A 16,083-nucleotide genomic window follows, 5' to 3' on the forward strand; every position below is an offset into this window, starting at 1 on the left:
GGCAGAGCAGAGGAGTGAGAGGAACGAGTCCTGCGGAAACTACACAGACTTTTAATACCAGCCCAGACAAAGCGGGTGTGTGTCTCTCACTCCTGTCTGGACGGGGACGACCGTTCATTTCAGAGTAACGTCAAAAAAGGCGAAGCGGCGACGATGCTGACTTCTGCCTCTCAGTGTCGGTCTGCAGCAGCTTCCTTGCAGCAGGGAGAGAAGAAGATCCGTGTTTACGACCTCCGCTTAGAAACGGAGGCGAAAACCTGCAAGCTGTTTAAAATAGCTGGTCGGGACTTCAACGACTTTCTCCAAGCTCTGCACAAGGTAATGTCTGCTACCTTGATTTGAGGTCAAGGGCGAGGTCAGAAAGTTCTTACATACATTTTCATGGCACTTAGAGCCCAAATGATCGGTCGGCCTACTGCCAGTGTATCAGCCAGCACCATCTTATCATAGGTGTATGCATATGGAGGAATTAATCTCGGTAAAAAGATGGGTTTGGAAAAATTGTCACCGGTTTGTCCATCATAAAGACGAGACCGTTATAATTTAGCAGTAAAAAATATCCTCTCCTTCGGAATTCATTGCTGAAAGAAACCGTGTAAACAGTTTACCTGTAGAGCATGTAAACAGCCACAAAAAGGACCCGATTTATGATGCTTTAGAACTGGAGTGCAGTATCCTGCGAGGTAGTTCTGTTATTCTGTCCGCAGAATTAAGACTGCAGGCTAGAATAATAGAAACTCCTCTGTGTGTAATGTTGTGCAGAAGACCTGTTCTTTGTAGATGATATTAGTGTCAGATTTTAGAAGGCAGCCAAAGAACATCTGTTATTGGTGCAGTGGTTCATATTCTGTATGTAGAAAACCAGTTTTTCCTAAATAGAAACTGATTTTGGAACCTGCCACAGCGGGTTTGGCCTCCCTCCAAAGGGACATGAGGACTCTGATTTTCAAAGACTTTTAACTAGATCCCCACTGATATTTCACACTGATACCAATACTGGTGATCTAAAACTCCAATATTCCAGTGTGTCAGTGTGTATTCTGCTGTTTTGTTTTGTTTTGTTTTCCGAATAAACGAAAGGGAAGCTAAAGTGCCCTCTGGTGGAAAACAAATTACGCAATGTCAACAGTTATAACATGATTGAAGGGTGCTTCTTTACTTTTTAATTTTCACTATCAGCTGTCAATTTTTTACCAGGAAAATCTATGAAAATTATATACAGTGAGTAAGAGTTATGTTCACAGGAGCCCTTTGTTTCAGTAACAAACAAATTTGCAACATTTTTGCAAACTTATTTGGATGTTAATATTACTGGCAGACACTACTGAGAGTGCTGTAAGCAGTGCAGTCTGTGCCACTGTGCTGTCTAATTTATCCCAAGAATCTTTATCTGAATTTATTTTTATTTATAATAATAAAGTTTTGGATATTAGATAAATATGCATCGGCGATAGGCCAGTATTCAATGGTGACATAAACTACATCCTCCTGAGTAATAGAAATTTGGTGAACGTCTTAAATACTTCAAACAAAAACTGATGTCATGATCTTTGTAGGAGTAGGAGAGTTGAGACTTGTTTCTGATCATCAGAAGGTCAGTTTGAACTGCAATAATCCAAGTTATAGCATAACTTTGACATGTGTTAACCATTAGACGAGCAGAAGTGCCATTTATCTTCCATTATGCTCACAGTGGGGAATGTAGGCTTAAAACAACCTTAAGAATATTTTGGCCACTATATTAAAACATAGTTTGAAATTTGTATAAAAGTTTAAAAATAAAATCGCAGTCACTCATGCTCATCATGAACGCACCTATATGCTGTAATGAGTGAGGCATTACATATGTGAGATGCAACAAAGGCTTGTCCAGTGTTTTCTTAGGTATGAATGTAAGTGAGGTGTCGACATCCACATGCAGGAAGAGGGCTACCTGTATCACGAAGGACCCCACTCATCCAGCACACCCATTCTTTGCCCGCTCCCCTCAGGCAGGTGGCTGAGGAGCATTAAATGCAAAAAAACTACCAAACTGAGAAACAGCTTCATTCCAGAAGCTGTGAGACTTCTCAATGCATAAACAGACAAAAACTGTTATACTACCAATACTTTACTGACACCGTCACTTTATCAATGCTGGTCATCATGGCCTCTTGCTGCTAAAATATTTATACCTATATCTCTATATCTATACTCCATACTGGTACTCAGATTGTTGCACTCTATATATATTGTATTATTTTATTACTTGTTATTTGTTATTTCTGTTTTTTTTTCTGTTTATTTGTTATTTTGTTTCTTTTCGCTTCTATGGATAACCGGGACCTTGTGTACATAATTTCGTTCCACCTCATGTAAACATGTGATGCGAATGACAATAAAGCTTCCTTGATCCTTCATCCTTCATCCTTGACATGGTTTACCCAGCATAATGATTGATGATGATAATTAATCAATGATTACTGAGGATTAGGATTATTCTGACATATTATTACATATTATGTAAGAATGGGATAAATCAACTAGGCAATCAGCCAGGTAACGAGTATCATATTTTCTGTTAAGTGAAGTTATTTTGGCTTCAAAATGTCAGAAAATGTGATAAAATCTTGCAGCGTTACAGCTGCACAAAGCTTCAGGTGCTGACATACGAGTTCTTGTTTTCTCTAACGAGTCCAGACAGTGAAGGTCAGCTTCCTGACAGAAATATGTGCCTCCTTTTGAAGAAAAAAAAAAAATGCTGAACAGGACTGATTACCAATTCTGTTGATTTATTTTTAGGTTTGGCTAAAACCTGTGTGGTGCTGCCAAAAATGTGCCTTTGCAGGGCTAACAAGGAAAAAGTAAAAAAGTAAACCTGGAGGTACCAGGTACTTTTACTGGCTAAAGTTAACAGAAGAAATGATTGGTCTGGCACTGATTAGAACCTGGAAGTTGACATTGTGGATGGGTATGAAATCCTGGGTGTTCGCTTTAACATTAAACTCGACTTGTCCGATAACATGTGTGTGAGGCACATGTGTATATCAAGGGTGAAAGCTGCTGGGGAGGCTGAGATCTGTTTGGGTGTGCAGGGCATTACAGAGGGCCTTTTATGACACAATGATAGGTTCTGCTATTTTTATGCAGTTGTCTGCTGGGGAGGTGTAGACCCCATAGATTAGGTGGGTGAGAGGAAGATGTTAGTTCTCTTGGCTGCAGAAGCTCCTTCAGCACTAGACCGTTACAGCCACGGTGTAGGTCCTTCATCCCACCACACTGCACAACACCCATACAGGATGAATACGGTTTAAAAAGTATATTTTTATTAGTATTACTCCCATTGCACTTTATGTACACACATATATATATATATTTTTAAAAACATTGTTTTGTTTTTTGCTGTATATAGTATTTATTTCTATTTGTATTTTTCTAATATATCTCTACTTCTTTTTTTCTTCCTGTCCCATGTGTTGCTGTAACAAATGAATTTCTCCAGCGTTGGATTTAATAAAATCTATGTCTAAAACGACTCGCTAACCATTACCACATTTTTACTGTTATAGGTATTTGGAATCCCTTCATCTGAGACATTTGTGGTGGCAACGACTGACAGAATTGTTCTAGATTTTGACAGATTTAGTAAGTAAATCTATCAGATATTGATAAGTGTTTTGAGCTTAAGTGAAATATCAAGATGAACCTGCATTTCATCTGATTGAATTCTAGAGGAACTCCAGGATGACACAACCCTTTACTTGTTGCAACATGAGCACCAGGTTCTGCCTACGGCAACGGTGGAAAACATATCGTTTATGCCTCACTATGATACGCTGATAAAGGGTGGGACTTATGAGTACTATGCTAGTGAAAACAAGGAGTCATTAGGTAAGTGCTAAAACGCTCATGGTCGTGTACTTGGGATGATTGCAGATTAGCCTTTTGCGATCTGTTTGTTTCTTGCTGCTTATCTTTTTTTTCCTTTTCCAGCCTATCCACTTGCCGAGCTCATCGACAACTCTCTTTCAGCCACAGCTAAAAACACAGGAACGAGGATAATAGAGATAAGGATGGTTGGTTCTGAAACTGCAAATACACGTTTATTGAATACTGGATTAATGTCATGCACCCAGAAGAGTGCTAACTCAGTATTTGTATCTGTTTAACAGCAGTTTGATGAAAGTCTTGGGAAACCTGCCGTCATTGTCCTGGACAATGGACGTGGCATGACTACAAAGCAGCTCAATAAATGGGCAGTTTACAGACACTCCAAATTTACAAAAGAAACCGGCAGTTTTGCAAGGTTGGTTTGTTTTATTTTAAATTCCAAAATTACAGTAGTTTGGTCCTTTCCAGCTCTTTATTCAAAAGTAGTTCCAAAAGTTGGGACACTTTTTAAAAAAACGAAAAAACCCAAAACAAATACATAAAAGCAGAATGAAGTTTGCAAATCACATAAATCTCATGTTTAATTGAAAATAGTAAAAAGAGTATAAATCCAGAAATGCTGCTGGCTTCTTGTGGCCTGAGCTCATTTAAGAGTGGAGTAGTGAAGTGGAAAACCGTCCTGCAATCTGATTTATCAAAAATTTAAATGTGGAAATCTTGAACGCTGAGTCCTCTGGGCTCCAGCTTCTTATCACCTCAAAATCTGTGAAGGCACCATTGATGCTGAATGACATTTTGAAGTTTGGGAGCAACATGGGCAAAATCCAGCAGATTGCTTTCTCACAGAATTCTTGCTTAAAAACAAGCACAAACCACATTCTGCACATATTACATGAACATGCCTCTGGAGTAGAGTCTGGGTGCTTAAGCGGCCTTTGATTCAGACCTGTCACCCTTTAAAACCTTTGGCTCACCACAAACCAAAAATATCATAAAGGCCAGTTGAAATCCTGTCTGAGGCAAGAATATGAAAACATTTCACATGCTGCTAAAAGAAAGGAAATGTGAAATGGTGGAGCTGCATTCACCTATTTTGAATTAAACCTAGTATTTAAATCATTTTGCATTTTTTTTTTTTTTTACTCAGCATCCCAACTTCTTCTGAACATCTATCTTAATTTAAAAAAGGCACAAATTAAGCTGTGCATTTATTTTTCTCTTTTCTATAGAAGAGAAGAAGACTACGTCCGCCCTGATCCTGTACCTCGAAGTCTTAATAGTGATATCTCGTACTTTGGAGTTGGAGGAAAACAGGCTGTTTTCCACTTTGGAAATGTAGTCAGAGTAAGTCTGTGTAGAAACTCAGTGAAGCACTTCATAGAATATCTAAAGTAACTTTAGATTTTCTGTGTCATTGTAAACCCAAATTATAAAATGTAATAAATGTAACTTAACTTAGTCTCCTTTATTGCAGACTGAGTTCGAAAATGAGATAAGTGGTTTTTAAATGGGCATTTCTTGGTATTTGTCAATAAAGTACATATGTTTGTTTTGTTTCATAAATTACTAGATGATTAGCAAGCCAGTGGGGTTACCAGATGTTCATGAGTTGGTTCTATCAGAAGAAGAATTTGAAAGAAAGGAAAAGAACAAAGAGGATATTTATAGCACCACCATCCTAAACAGGAAGGTGAGTCTACTTTAAGATGTTGTTAAAAGATGCGCTAAAAATTTTGATGATTTTTGGATTGTGGTGCGCTCTCTCTCCCTGCATCAACACCATCTCTGAGTGATATTTAATTTTTCCACTACAGCCTGGCGACTTTTCACACGTGAGTGAAGATGAGCGCTTCCTTCGTACCATCATCGATGAGGAACGTGGCAAGGAAAGCTTCACGGCCGTAGTTATTACAGGACTGAAGGAAAAGCATATCTCCTTCCTGAAAGAGAATTTTGATGCATGGACCAGACATCTAGCGTGAGCTCACTCATCCACATCATTTCTTGTAGACGGTGCATCCGGAAAGTTTACTTCCACTTTTTTTTTTACTATTTTTTTTTTTTCTTCACTTTTTGACAAAGTAAAAAAAAAAGTGAGAAAATTTTTTTGAAATTCTTGCAAATGTACATAAGTATCCACAGCCTTTGCTCAATATTATGCTGAAGCACGTTTGGCATCAATTACAGCCTCAAGTCTTTTTGAGTGTGATGCTACAACCATGGCACAGCTTTTTTGGGGCAGTCTGTCCTCTTCTTTTTTGCAGAATCTCTCAAGCTCCATCAGGTTGGATAGGGAACGTTGCTGCGCAGACATTTTCAGATCTTTCCAGACATGTTCATTTGGGTTTAAATCTGATCTCTGACACTGAAAGACATTCACTGAGAATTCACCAACATTCGCAAACCCTGACTAGTCTTCCAGCTCCTGGTGCCAAAAAACATCCCCACAGCGTGATGCTGCCACCACCATACTTTTCTGTAGGGATGGCATTGACTCGGCAATAAGTAATGTCTGGTTTCCTCCTGACATGACGCTTGGCATTGAAGGCCAAAGAGTTCAGTCTTTGTTTCATCAGACCAGGTCTGTGCCTCAACCTGCCTTGGAGGTCTGCAGACAATTCCTTGTGCTTTGTGGTTTGGTTGGTCCTCTTGAGATGCACTGTCAAGTATAGGACCTTATATAGACTTGTGTGTGCCTTTCCAAATCATGTCCAATCAACTGAGTTTACCACAGGTGGACTTCACTCAAGCCGCAGAAACATCTGACAGATGATCAGTGGAAACAGGATGCGCCTGAGCTCAATTTTGAGTGTTATGGCAAAGGCTGGGAATACTTATGTACATGTGATATTTTTGATTTTTACACCTCCAATTTTTTGTTGTTTAATTGCATTCTTTTTCTGTTTTTTAATTTATTTTATTTTATTTTCTTCCTCCTTTTGTTTCATCCTTTTTATCTTGCAATATTCCTGTTTTAAGACATTCACCTTTTAACCATTGTAGGCTGCACTGACACAATCATTTCCAAACTGCTTTTGGATTAAACTCTGTTAACTGCATTTGTTCTAATTTCAGGCACATATATCACTATTACATTCATGGAATCAATGGAAATGACCTGAGACAAGGTTCTAAAAAGACAGCTCAACAACCTACGATTGACATTCAGGTGAGGCTTCAGATAAATATAGACTATATACAAAATACTGTATGTTATTTAAAATTTTGTATGTTTTGGCTAACTTTACTATTTTACTTGTTTACAGATCACTTTACGCGAAAAACCAAACAAATGTCCCCGTGTGCTGAACCTGAGGGAAGTTGACGATGACATGCAAACTTTGTACATTAACTCTGCTGCGGACACCTTTGAGTTCAAGGCATCCGCTGGACCGGGTGGTGGCACAGTGGAGGGAGTGCTGCGTTATCATCCATTCCTCTATGACAAGGAGACTTATCCTAAATATCCTGAAGATCCTAAAGATCCCAAAGATACATGTAATGCAAACGGTATTCATACTCTTAACATATTTAATACATTCATGAATTTTATAGTTTGACATGTTTTGAAGTTGTGTTTTTTTGTTTGTTTGTTTTTTTCGTTGTTTTTTGGGGGGGTGGGGGTAATTTTCTTTAGCAGCGTCTTCTGAAAATGACAATTTAGAAAATGAGCCTGGAGTCGTGACTCAGGAAGAAAGGAAGATCTTCGAGTGTTTCTGGAATGGACGGCTCATACCTGGCACCAAAGTGGCTGAGTAATTACACTCATTTCATACTTATGTTCACAAAAACTAATGTCCCATTTTAGTCTAAAACAATAGGCTTTACCTTTAGTTAATCTTTACTTCAGAGTTTAACATAACGGATAGGAGTCAGCAGAGAAAATTGATTCCACTGTCATATATAGGTCCCTGTTATGCTGTGATGTTGGATACAGTTTAACTCCACATAGGAACCTATCTGTGGATAGTGTCAGTTGAAAAATGGGGAAACAAAGAGCCTGTAATCTTTTATCATATCAACCTTTGCAGTCTTCACGGATGCCAAAAGTGATGCAGCTTTTTTCTGTGGCTAGTCGTTCACTTCACTTCACGTTCGGTTTTTTCGTAACTTTACACGATTGGTGCAAACGGCGTGGCCGGGTTGAAAACACATGTATGCTTTTGTTTGTTTTTACCACTGTTTCAGTGATATGTCAGTGCAGAAGCTCAGATATTCCTAAACTATACAGATTAAAGAGATGCAGCAGCTCAAAAAGATGAGACTTTTGGAAGAAAACAAAAACAGCTGATATGGAGGTTTTCTCTGAGTGGCAGTACCTGTCATTCAGTGTTTTAGATGATGACAGCTCTGTGATGTCACTGTTTGCACGCCATACATTCAATGCTTTGAACATAATGGGCCCTTAAGACCCCTGCAGACTTGCTCTGTTTTTGAGGGAAGGATTTCCCTCAAAAATCTGTTAAATACACAATCACCAGATTGAGTTGATTGAGTTTTCCTGGTGGAACTTGATTGAGTTTTCCTGGTGGCATATTGTGGTTATCACTAACATTGACTGGCTACACCTATGTTGAAAGATGCATTGCTGGTAGATCAGCTGCTAAACCTTCCATGCCCTTTGGCACTCTTTTTGTGACCTCTCAGTGATGTTTAACAGGTCAGAAAATAAGAGATTGTATTTAAAACTCACTTTCAACTAACAGAGAATATTTTGCTAGCGGCGAGCTTCATGTTATTAACCTGGTATTACTAAATGGAGCTGAATCTTTGAAGAAACAGAATAACCCTAGACTTTTCTGAGAGTTCAGACTGACAGCGCTGTCAGCATGGCTTTAAACTATGCTTCCATAAAATGATGAGAGCTAGGTTAACCTTTTCCCCTTGCCACTCACATTGTATTTGTCATATTCTATAGCGGTAAAAATTACTTTAACCTCCTTTCTCTCTTCTTGTGTCTTGCTCCATTTGTTACAGGTTTGACTGGTGTTCTCGTAAACATAACAGCAGAACAGCATCAGGTATACCCCCGGAGTGTTACCGTCGGCTTTCAGGAGTGCTTTTCACTGATGACAATTTCCAGGTCACCACAAACAAGATGACCTTCATGGACCTTGAGCTGAAACTGAAGAACAATCAAACTATCTTCTCACTGGTTCAGAACGGACAGGTGACCACCTTCATTTCTCACTGGCTCTTTCACAATCAGAACTCCAGCACCACATTCAGTCCCTTGAGCAGATATATATAAGGACTGAAATGTATCTGATTTATTATCAGAATTGTCAACAGGAAGAGAAGAGTTCTACGGTTACTTTATCAGTCAGCCTCGACATTAAAACCACCTTGTTCATTTTGAGTACAGAGTACAGAGCAGTGTACAAAGTAGGACTGAAGCATACAACGTCTTGTCCTCATTTATAGCAGGTCACATCCTGAGCTACAGAATGAGTACTTCCAATGTATGGAATTGACTACGGCACATGCACTCAGGCAGAGACTATGTGGTCTTATTTTTATTACCAGTACGCTGACCCAGCTGTGACCTGCTTTCAATTAATTGCGGGGTCAGTTTCCTTTTCAACAGCACAAGTCTTTTTACATTTTACTTTTAGTACATCACAATTAACTACTCGCATACGTTGAGCAGTGGTTTAACAACATTTCCCATTAATGTTGTTCATTGTGGCAGGTGTTTATAAAATCCCATATTTTTATCAGTGTTTACCATCTTCAGCATGTACTCTGACCTGAAGACTGTGTAGGTTCTCAGTTATCTGGGGTCCTGGTAGGGTTTGAAATGAAGACAGGACTTTTTGTGGATTTTTTATGGCTTTTCACCTCTTATCCAAATGGCTTCTCTGGACATAGAACAACTGGTGGAGAGTGTCCGGTAGTAAACCAAGGGAGCTGCTACTTTGATGGTACTTTGATATATAAAATATATAAAATCCAGCTGACAACCTCTCCAGTTCAAAGGAACACTTTTTAAACATGACAAAACCTGAGATACAACGGAGCACATCATACACACATAATATTCAGCTTAGGTAGATATCCAAACCTTAATTCTAAAATATATATACGTGGACTAGAATAAAATATCTTTTAGTGCTAATCTATGTTATATTCCAGTGTTTAATAAAATGTGTTGTGAACTTAAGATACCTTTAAGCACTCCAGTGTTAATTGCTGTCTAGTGTTTTGCTTTGGTATAACAGAGATATTAACATAGGTCAAAGGTCAGAGTTGTTGCATTTATAAAATACTCAACATTAGATGAACTTCTCTCACCTAAACAACTTAAAATAAAGTGCTCTGATTAATAAAATGTAAATGAGCTGCTGTACACACACCTTTACCTGACATACTGTATGTCGACACACAAAAGCAAGTGCAACAGATTTATATGACAAATCAAATGATCGGTATGTTTATATATTAACACAATTTGGACCCTTTTCGCTTTTTCATTCATCTCCATAATTTTTCTCAAAAGCACTTTCATCTTTTGCTCATACCGAGGCTGCTGGCATATTCTGAGCTCTGGATAGCTTTAGCTTTAGCCACTTCTCGCATGTTAGCTTAAAATGTCCACATTCAGCTGAGTGAGGGAGATTGAAGTGTTAGACTAAGTTTGTTATTACAAATGTTCTCATGGTGGTCCCCCTGTGAACTTTGTGTCTTCACTCATAATGAAGCACGTCCATCCTGTGTGTGTGTGTGTGTGTGTGTTGGGTGGGTGGCATTGTGCTGCATGTAGAGGTGGGGGAGAGAGAGAGGAGGCAAAAGAGGAGGTGCAGAGGAGAGTGAAGGTGGTGATAGAGGAGGTGCAGCAAGTGAAAAAGGAGAGACAGAAGAAGGCGACAGAGGAGGTGTAGTACTTGGGCAAGAAAAAGAAGGAAGTGACAGTGGGTCAGATGGCCAAAGAGAGGGGGATAAAGCACAGAGAAAGGCTGCACAGGAAGCACAGATTTCCAGGTAACAGACATAAAAAACAAAAATAACTGTGCATGCAAGCACACACTGTCAGAACACTGGACTGATTTGTATTTGGTTCATGTGGTTTCCTCACAGAGGGTCATATGGTGAGGGCAACAGTCAGGCAACTGGGCAGGTGAGAATGCAAGGATATATTAATAGATTTTTTTTTAAAATGTAACAATGTCAAAAATGTTGTTAATATGTGCAATACAATCATTTAATATATAGTTATTTCAGAGAGCGACAAGTTTTCTTGTCATGTTTACCACAGGGACTTGAGCCCCTTGTCAGGAACGAGTGAAACACAGATGACAGGGACAGAGAAGAATTTGATGTTTCAGACATCATCAACTGCACAAAGCCTGCACAACCTGATCCTAAGTTTATAATAGTGCAGAAGCGAGCTAAATGTGTTGTCTTTTCAACAAAAAATGCTTCACAACTTTTCTTTGGTTGCATTGGAGTGCCACTTTACAAGGGGTGCTGTGTTTTCACTGTGCCAAATTTTATTCAAATCAGTCAACATTTGCAAGCAAGTGTGTTATAACCTCAGGATAATGATGCTTGGAAAGCCCTAATCAGGACGTTTAATTGACCACTTTCTGAGACATCAACAGTTAGCCACAACACACACAGGAACTTGTTTTCCACATAACATTCTGATGGGGAAAACCCTGAAAAACCTTTGACCACAAAGTGTGACCCTGCCTTTGTGAGTGTGGGCTTTAGAGATTGGAAAAAGGCTATCTTCAGGGTTCTCAGGACATGCAAAAAGTCAGTTACATATCCAGGCCATGAACACCTATGCTCAAAAAGCTTCACAGCTTTCTTCAGCTGTTGGCAGACAACAGGAGGAAGCAAGGTATGGATTATTGAAGATTGTAGGCTCCATCAAATACTTGGCTCGGCAAGGTTTAGCTCTACGAGGTCATGTGTATAGGTGTTGGTGTAGTTTATTAATGTCAATACAGTGATGTAAATGATTGAATATATATACATAAAAAAGCAGAGTCACCATGTGGTATTTTTACCATCTGGCAATACAGCAGTGGAGAGCCTAAAAGCAAAAATGCCGGTGGTCCTCTGGCATTTAAAACAAATCTATTTATTTATTTATTTAGACAGAGATCTTGAGAGATAATGTTCAGCACAAAGTTAAGTCCGTGTGTGTGTGTGTGTGTGTGTGTGTGTGTGTGTGTGTGTGTGTGTGTGTGTGTGTGTGTCAGAGAGAGAGAGAGACTGTGTCCCACTATATGCTTTAACCACTGTGTGTGTGTTGCACATGCATGAAATTAACCAGCTCATGACTGGACATATGGGAGCCTGACCAATTGGTGTGTCGCTAATATTAGTATTAATGATGAGTGACTGTTGGATACATTCTGTCTACCTGTTTGTAACAGAACACCGCAAGGTAACATATTTAATATGTCCTGTTTTGAGGTCTTTGTTTCTGCCTGCTCTTCTCTGCTAAACATTTTCTTTCCGTTTCAACAGAAATCGTTTAGAGGTAACATCCAGAAGGAGTTCACACAATGGCTTCGAACCTGTAATGAAAACTTTGACAAGCAAATCAAGTTTGTGGGCTTCAAGGAGATTAAAACACGGACAGATGTGCCTACTAAGAAAATGCAGCATCCGTGGGCAGTCTTCTCCGCCATCGAGTGGGGAGGCAAGACATACAAAACAGGCCAACTTGTGAGCATTTATTGGTTTTTGTCTACTTAAATGTATGTTCTTATTGTCCTGTCTTCTATATTCATTCTGATCTCTTTATGCTTCCTCATACAGGTGAAGACGCACAATACAAATCCCATTCTGTACGGTAAAGTGGTTCAGTTTTTGCTGTATGGAAATTTCGATGGTGACGTCTATGCCACGGGAGGACAGGTGGAAGTGTCTCGAGTAAGAAGGCAATTATGAAACTTTGATTTGAGAAACTGATCGAACATCAATTCCAAAACTGGAATGCGAAAATGTCGCAGTAAACGGTTTTTAAAAAACATATCAGTGATAAAAAATTGTGTGATCAAATTTCTTTGTTTCTATGCTATAAAGGGTGAAAAAACAACAGCGAAAAGTAAATAAAATCTATCGGCAGTCATCTAAACCACTATTAAAACATCTGTGTTGGTCCAGAATTGTACAGTTGACAACTGACTGCACCTAACCAACCGCATGTTTCAATAGTTCACAAGTAATATTTCACTGTATGTCATAAAAAAAATATATCTATAAACAGAAGAAATGTCTAAGTGACAAACCAACTATTATTTTATTAAGTAGTAGTTGCTTTTTAATCAAGGTGTGAGTATTTCATGAGTATAACCACATTTGAGTTTGAAATCATGTATGTAGTATAATGATATTTTACCAAATAATCGATAATTGCTCACTCGGTTTCCTTATGATCGTACATCATTCATATTAAAGGAAACGTCTGAAGTTGAACTCGGAGCAAACATTATCAAACACTAGGGCGTCATATATACAGTGGTGTAAAATAATGTTTGCTGCCTTCCTGATTTCCTATTTTTTGTATATTTGTCACACTTACATTTTTCAGATCATCAAACAAATGTAAATATTAGACAAAGATTGCCCCCTAAATATAAAACTGGTTGGGCCACCCAAATTGCACTTAAAGAATCCGCGAAACACTGAGGCTGCAAAAGGTGAAGGTCGTTATAGCGAGGGACCACTGTAATTGTGAAGATAAGTCACAACATACCCTTCGTGAATACTAATATATAGAGACCCTTACCAGCAATCATTCATGTATTTTTTTTTATATCCTGGGGCTTTTTTCACGATTTCTTGACATGCTGTGTAGGTGTGTACTGATATCGACATCACGGGGAAACATCTGGCTTTGACTATTGTTCACCTGTAGTTTGAATGCTGGACATTTGCCTGTTTAAATCATAAGAACTGTCACTATACAGAGATGTGTCTTCTGCATGCAGTAATGCAGTTCTGCTTGTGTTGAGTGATGTAAACAAACAATCGATCTATGCTCTTCAAACATCAAAACTGATCATTTGATTTTTTTATGACACAGGAGTGGTGAGTGTTCCCACCCTCTGCTCTTTGTAACTTAACGTTATCTTCCCGTTTTCGTATTTTGGACATGATTTTGGAGTCCACCTTCGCAGTAGCGATTGACTGCAAAATAAAGCTACCGGAAATGTACAATCCTACATCCGGTCTTAAAGCAGGAAGTTAGCATTTTCTCATGCACAGGGTCAATTTGGACTTAAACTTAATTTTTTTGTTGTTGTTTTTTTTCTTTTCTTTTTTTTTCAGTCTAAGGCAAATTTTCCATAATATTTCTGTAAATTCACGTATATAAATCCCTTTTTTCATTGTTTTTTTAATTGAGTTTACTGATTTAAGAAAAAATCTCTTCCCAGGAGCCCAAAGCACTTTGGGACATGAACAAGATCGTACCCATTTCCAAGATCGACAAGACAGCCACTGATGAAGCCATCAAGAAAAATATTGATAGTGACTCTGAGAAGTGAGTGAGCAGTTAGGGAGACATTTTTGTACGAACTACTCCTCTCTAATATTCACTTTTTGTTTGTAACGTAGATGCTCTGTCACCTGTTGTTGTTGTTGTTGTTGTTGTTGTTTGTTTGTTTTCTTGCTTTTTTTTACTCATTCTGACTCAAAGATGAGACTTTCAGTTCAGGTAAATGACATTTGTTTGTTTCAGGCTTCCAGATAAGCTGAATGTGGAATGGCCCAATGGTAACCCCTTGCAAAATAATGCCATTCTTTCCGCCGGGACTACTTTAGGTAAGATCTTACAATGTTTGCATACCACAGCACTTTATATGTTATTATTAAACCCGATCCTTTTATCCCCATGATAGAACAGAGAAAACCGACTCATAGTGTGTTAAAACATTTATATTTCTTTTTATTCAATCATCTTCCGGAAGAGAGAGACGCCTGCACAGCTCAAACGTCAGTTGCAAGAGCTCTAAGATTAGAATCATAAACTGTCTCATATAGGTGTTATTTTGGTACTTTACACGTCACACACTTTCAAACATTGCTTATATGCAAAGTTCCTCTTTTCTGTGTCTTACCTATTAATAGGCCTGTGCACTAAAACTTCCTGTTTTTCCGTCTGGCTGAGCACTTAGTTTGTGAGTCAAAGGTGGCCTTGCTCTACAAGCCTTCATTATTAAAGTACATAAAACAATATAATAGGAAAATAAGGATACTAAGGATATTGATTTCCTGACATTATAAAAAAAACAGAATTTGTTTGCATCAAAAAGTGGTGTTAAAAAAAAGTCCTCCCCCATTCCCTTCTCATTAGGCTCAAAGCTCATTCCTCACATTTTGTCTGATGTATCGTTTCAGGGCCTCTTAAAATTGAGATCCTGAACAAGAGGGGAGAGAAATTATCTCGGATGCCCCCGGTGGGCCAGGGAAAAGGGACAAAACTGTGTGTTAAGCTCACGTTACTCCATCATGGTAAGTGTTTGATTACAGATTTGATATCCTTTTGATATGATGTTTTCTTTTCATGATGACTTCATTAATAAGTTGGTCTTAAAAATTGTAGAAAAAGTCTTTCTGCTGTTTATAACAAAGTTTCCCAGACTACAGTTTACTGACATAACCTTGGGAAGTTTGTTTTTTAAAGCCTTAACTTGAGCTATATGGTGATTGCAATTTATCAGCTATTTTATTTATCAGCTAATGCTAGCAAATTCAGTTATAAAAGTGCTGTATGTGTGCAGGTAGAAGCTAATTAGTGATAACAAAGATGCAGATATAATACCGTATTTTTTGCACTAAAGGCGCACTTAAAATCCTCTAATTTTCTCAAAACTGCGCCTTATGTATGAATTCTGATTGTGCTTACTGACCTCGAACTGATTTTATGTGGTACACAGCACTCAAAAATCTGTCAAAAAATGTTTTAGTACGACTTTGGTAAGCTACGATGCCGCACCGCTTGAGGGATTGCAGGAGCCTTGCGTAGTAATCTGGGTCCAAAACTCATCCGCTTCAGGTCCCAAATTCAAACAAACACTGCAACATCACTGAGAGTTAAAAACGGTCTAAATTCTTTCATTTTTAATAAAATTATCGGCGTTGCTGCTTTACCAAGTGTAACAGTTAAGTTTAACCTCCAGGCATCCATAAAAAGAGAATTTATTAAATTTAACAGAGTTAGAAGTTAGCAGGAAGTTAGCTCGCTAGTTT

The 16,083-nt window shown here is 38.5% G+C and overlaps 1 protein-coding gene across 6 annotated transcripts in view; it reads left to right on the forward strand.

Annotated features, from left to right (window-relative positions):
• The first annotated feature begins 3 nt into the window (after positions 1-3).
• The window catches only part of smchd1 (structural maintenance of chromosomes flexible hinge domain containing 1), a 33,799-nt gene continuing 17,719 nt past the window's right edge, over positions 4-16,083 (forward strand). For 2 of the 6 annotated variants that reach the window (XM_039617502.1, XM_039617507.1), the window contains exons 1-17: positions 6-318; positions 3,549-3,624; positions 3,712-3,870; positions 3,973-4,055; positions 4,152-4,285; positions 5,100-5,214; positions 5,441-5,560; positions 5,685-5,848; positions 6,946-7,039; positions 7,137-7,380; positions 7,508-7,625; positions 8,848-9,040; positions 12,352-12,552; positions 12,646-12,759; positions 14,268-14,374; positions 14,573-14,655; positions 15,232-15,345. In XM_039617502.1, the coding sequence (XP_039473436.1) occupies positions 154-318; positions 3,549-3,624; positions 3,712-3,870; positions 3,973-4,055; positions 4,152-4,285; positions 5,100-5,214; positions 5,441-5,560; positions 5,685-5,848; positions 6,946-7,039; positions 7,137-7,380; positions 7,508-7,625; positions 8,848-9,040; positions 12,352-12,552; positions 12,646-12,759; positions 14,268-14,374; positions 14,573-14,655; positions 15,232-15,345 (2,284 nt within the window). In that variant the 5' untranslated portion in view covers positions 6-153. Of the gene's footprint in view, positions 319-3,548; positions 3,625-3,711; positions 3,871-3,972; positions 4,056-4,151; positions 4,286-5,099; positions 5,215-5,440; positions 5,561-5,684; positions 5,849-6,945; positions 7,040-7,136; positions 7,381-7,507; positions 7,626-8,847; positions 9,041-12,351; positions 12,553-12,645; positions 12,760-14,267; positions 14,375-14,572; positions 14,656-15,231; positions 15,346-16,083 lie in introns of all 6 variants that reach the window. The other 4 variants (XR_005614393.1, XM_039617504.1, XM_039617505.1 and 1 more) reach the window with 4 other exon arrangements.

Source organism: Oreochromis aureus, linkage group 9, assembly GCF_013358895.1.
Source record: "Oreochromis aureus strain Israel breed Guangdong linkage group 9, ZZ_aureus, whole genome shotgun sequence".
NCBI lineage: Eukaryota > Metazoa > Chordata > Actinopteri > Cichliformes > Cichlidae > Oreochromis > Oreochromis aureus.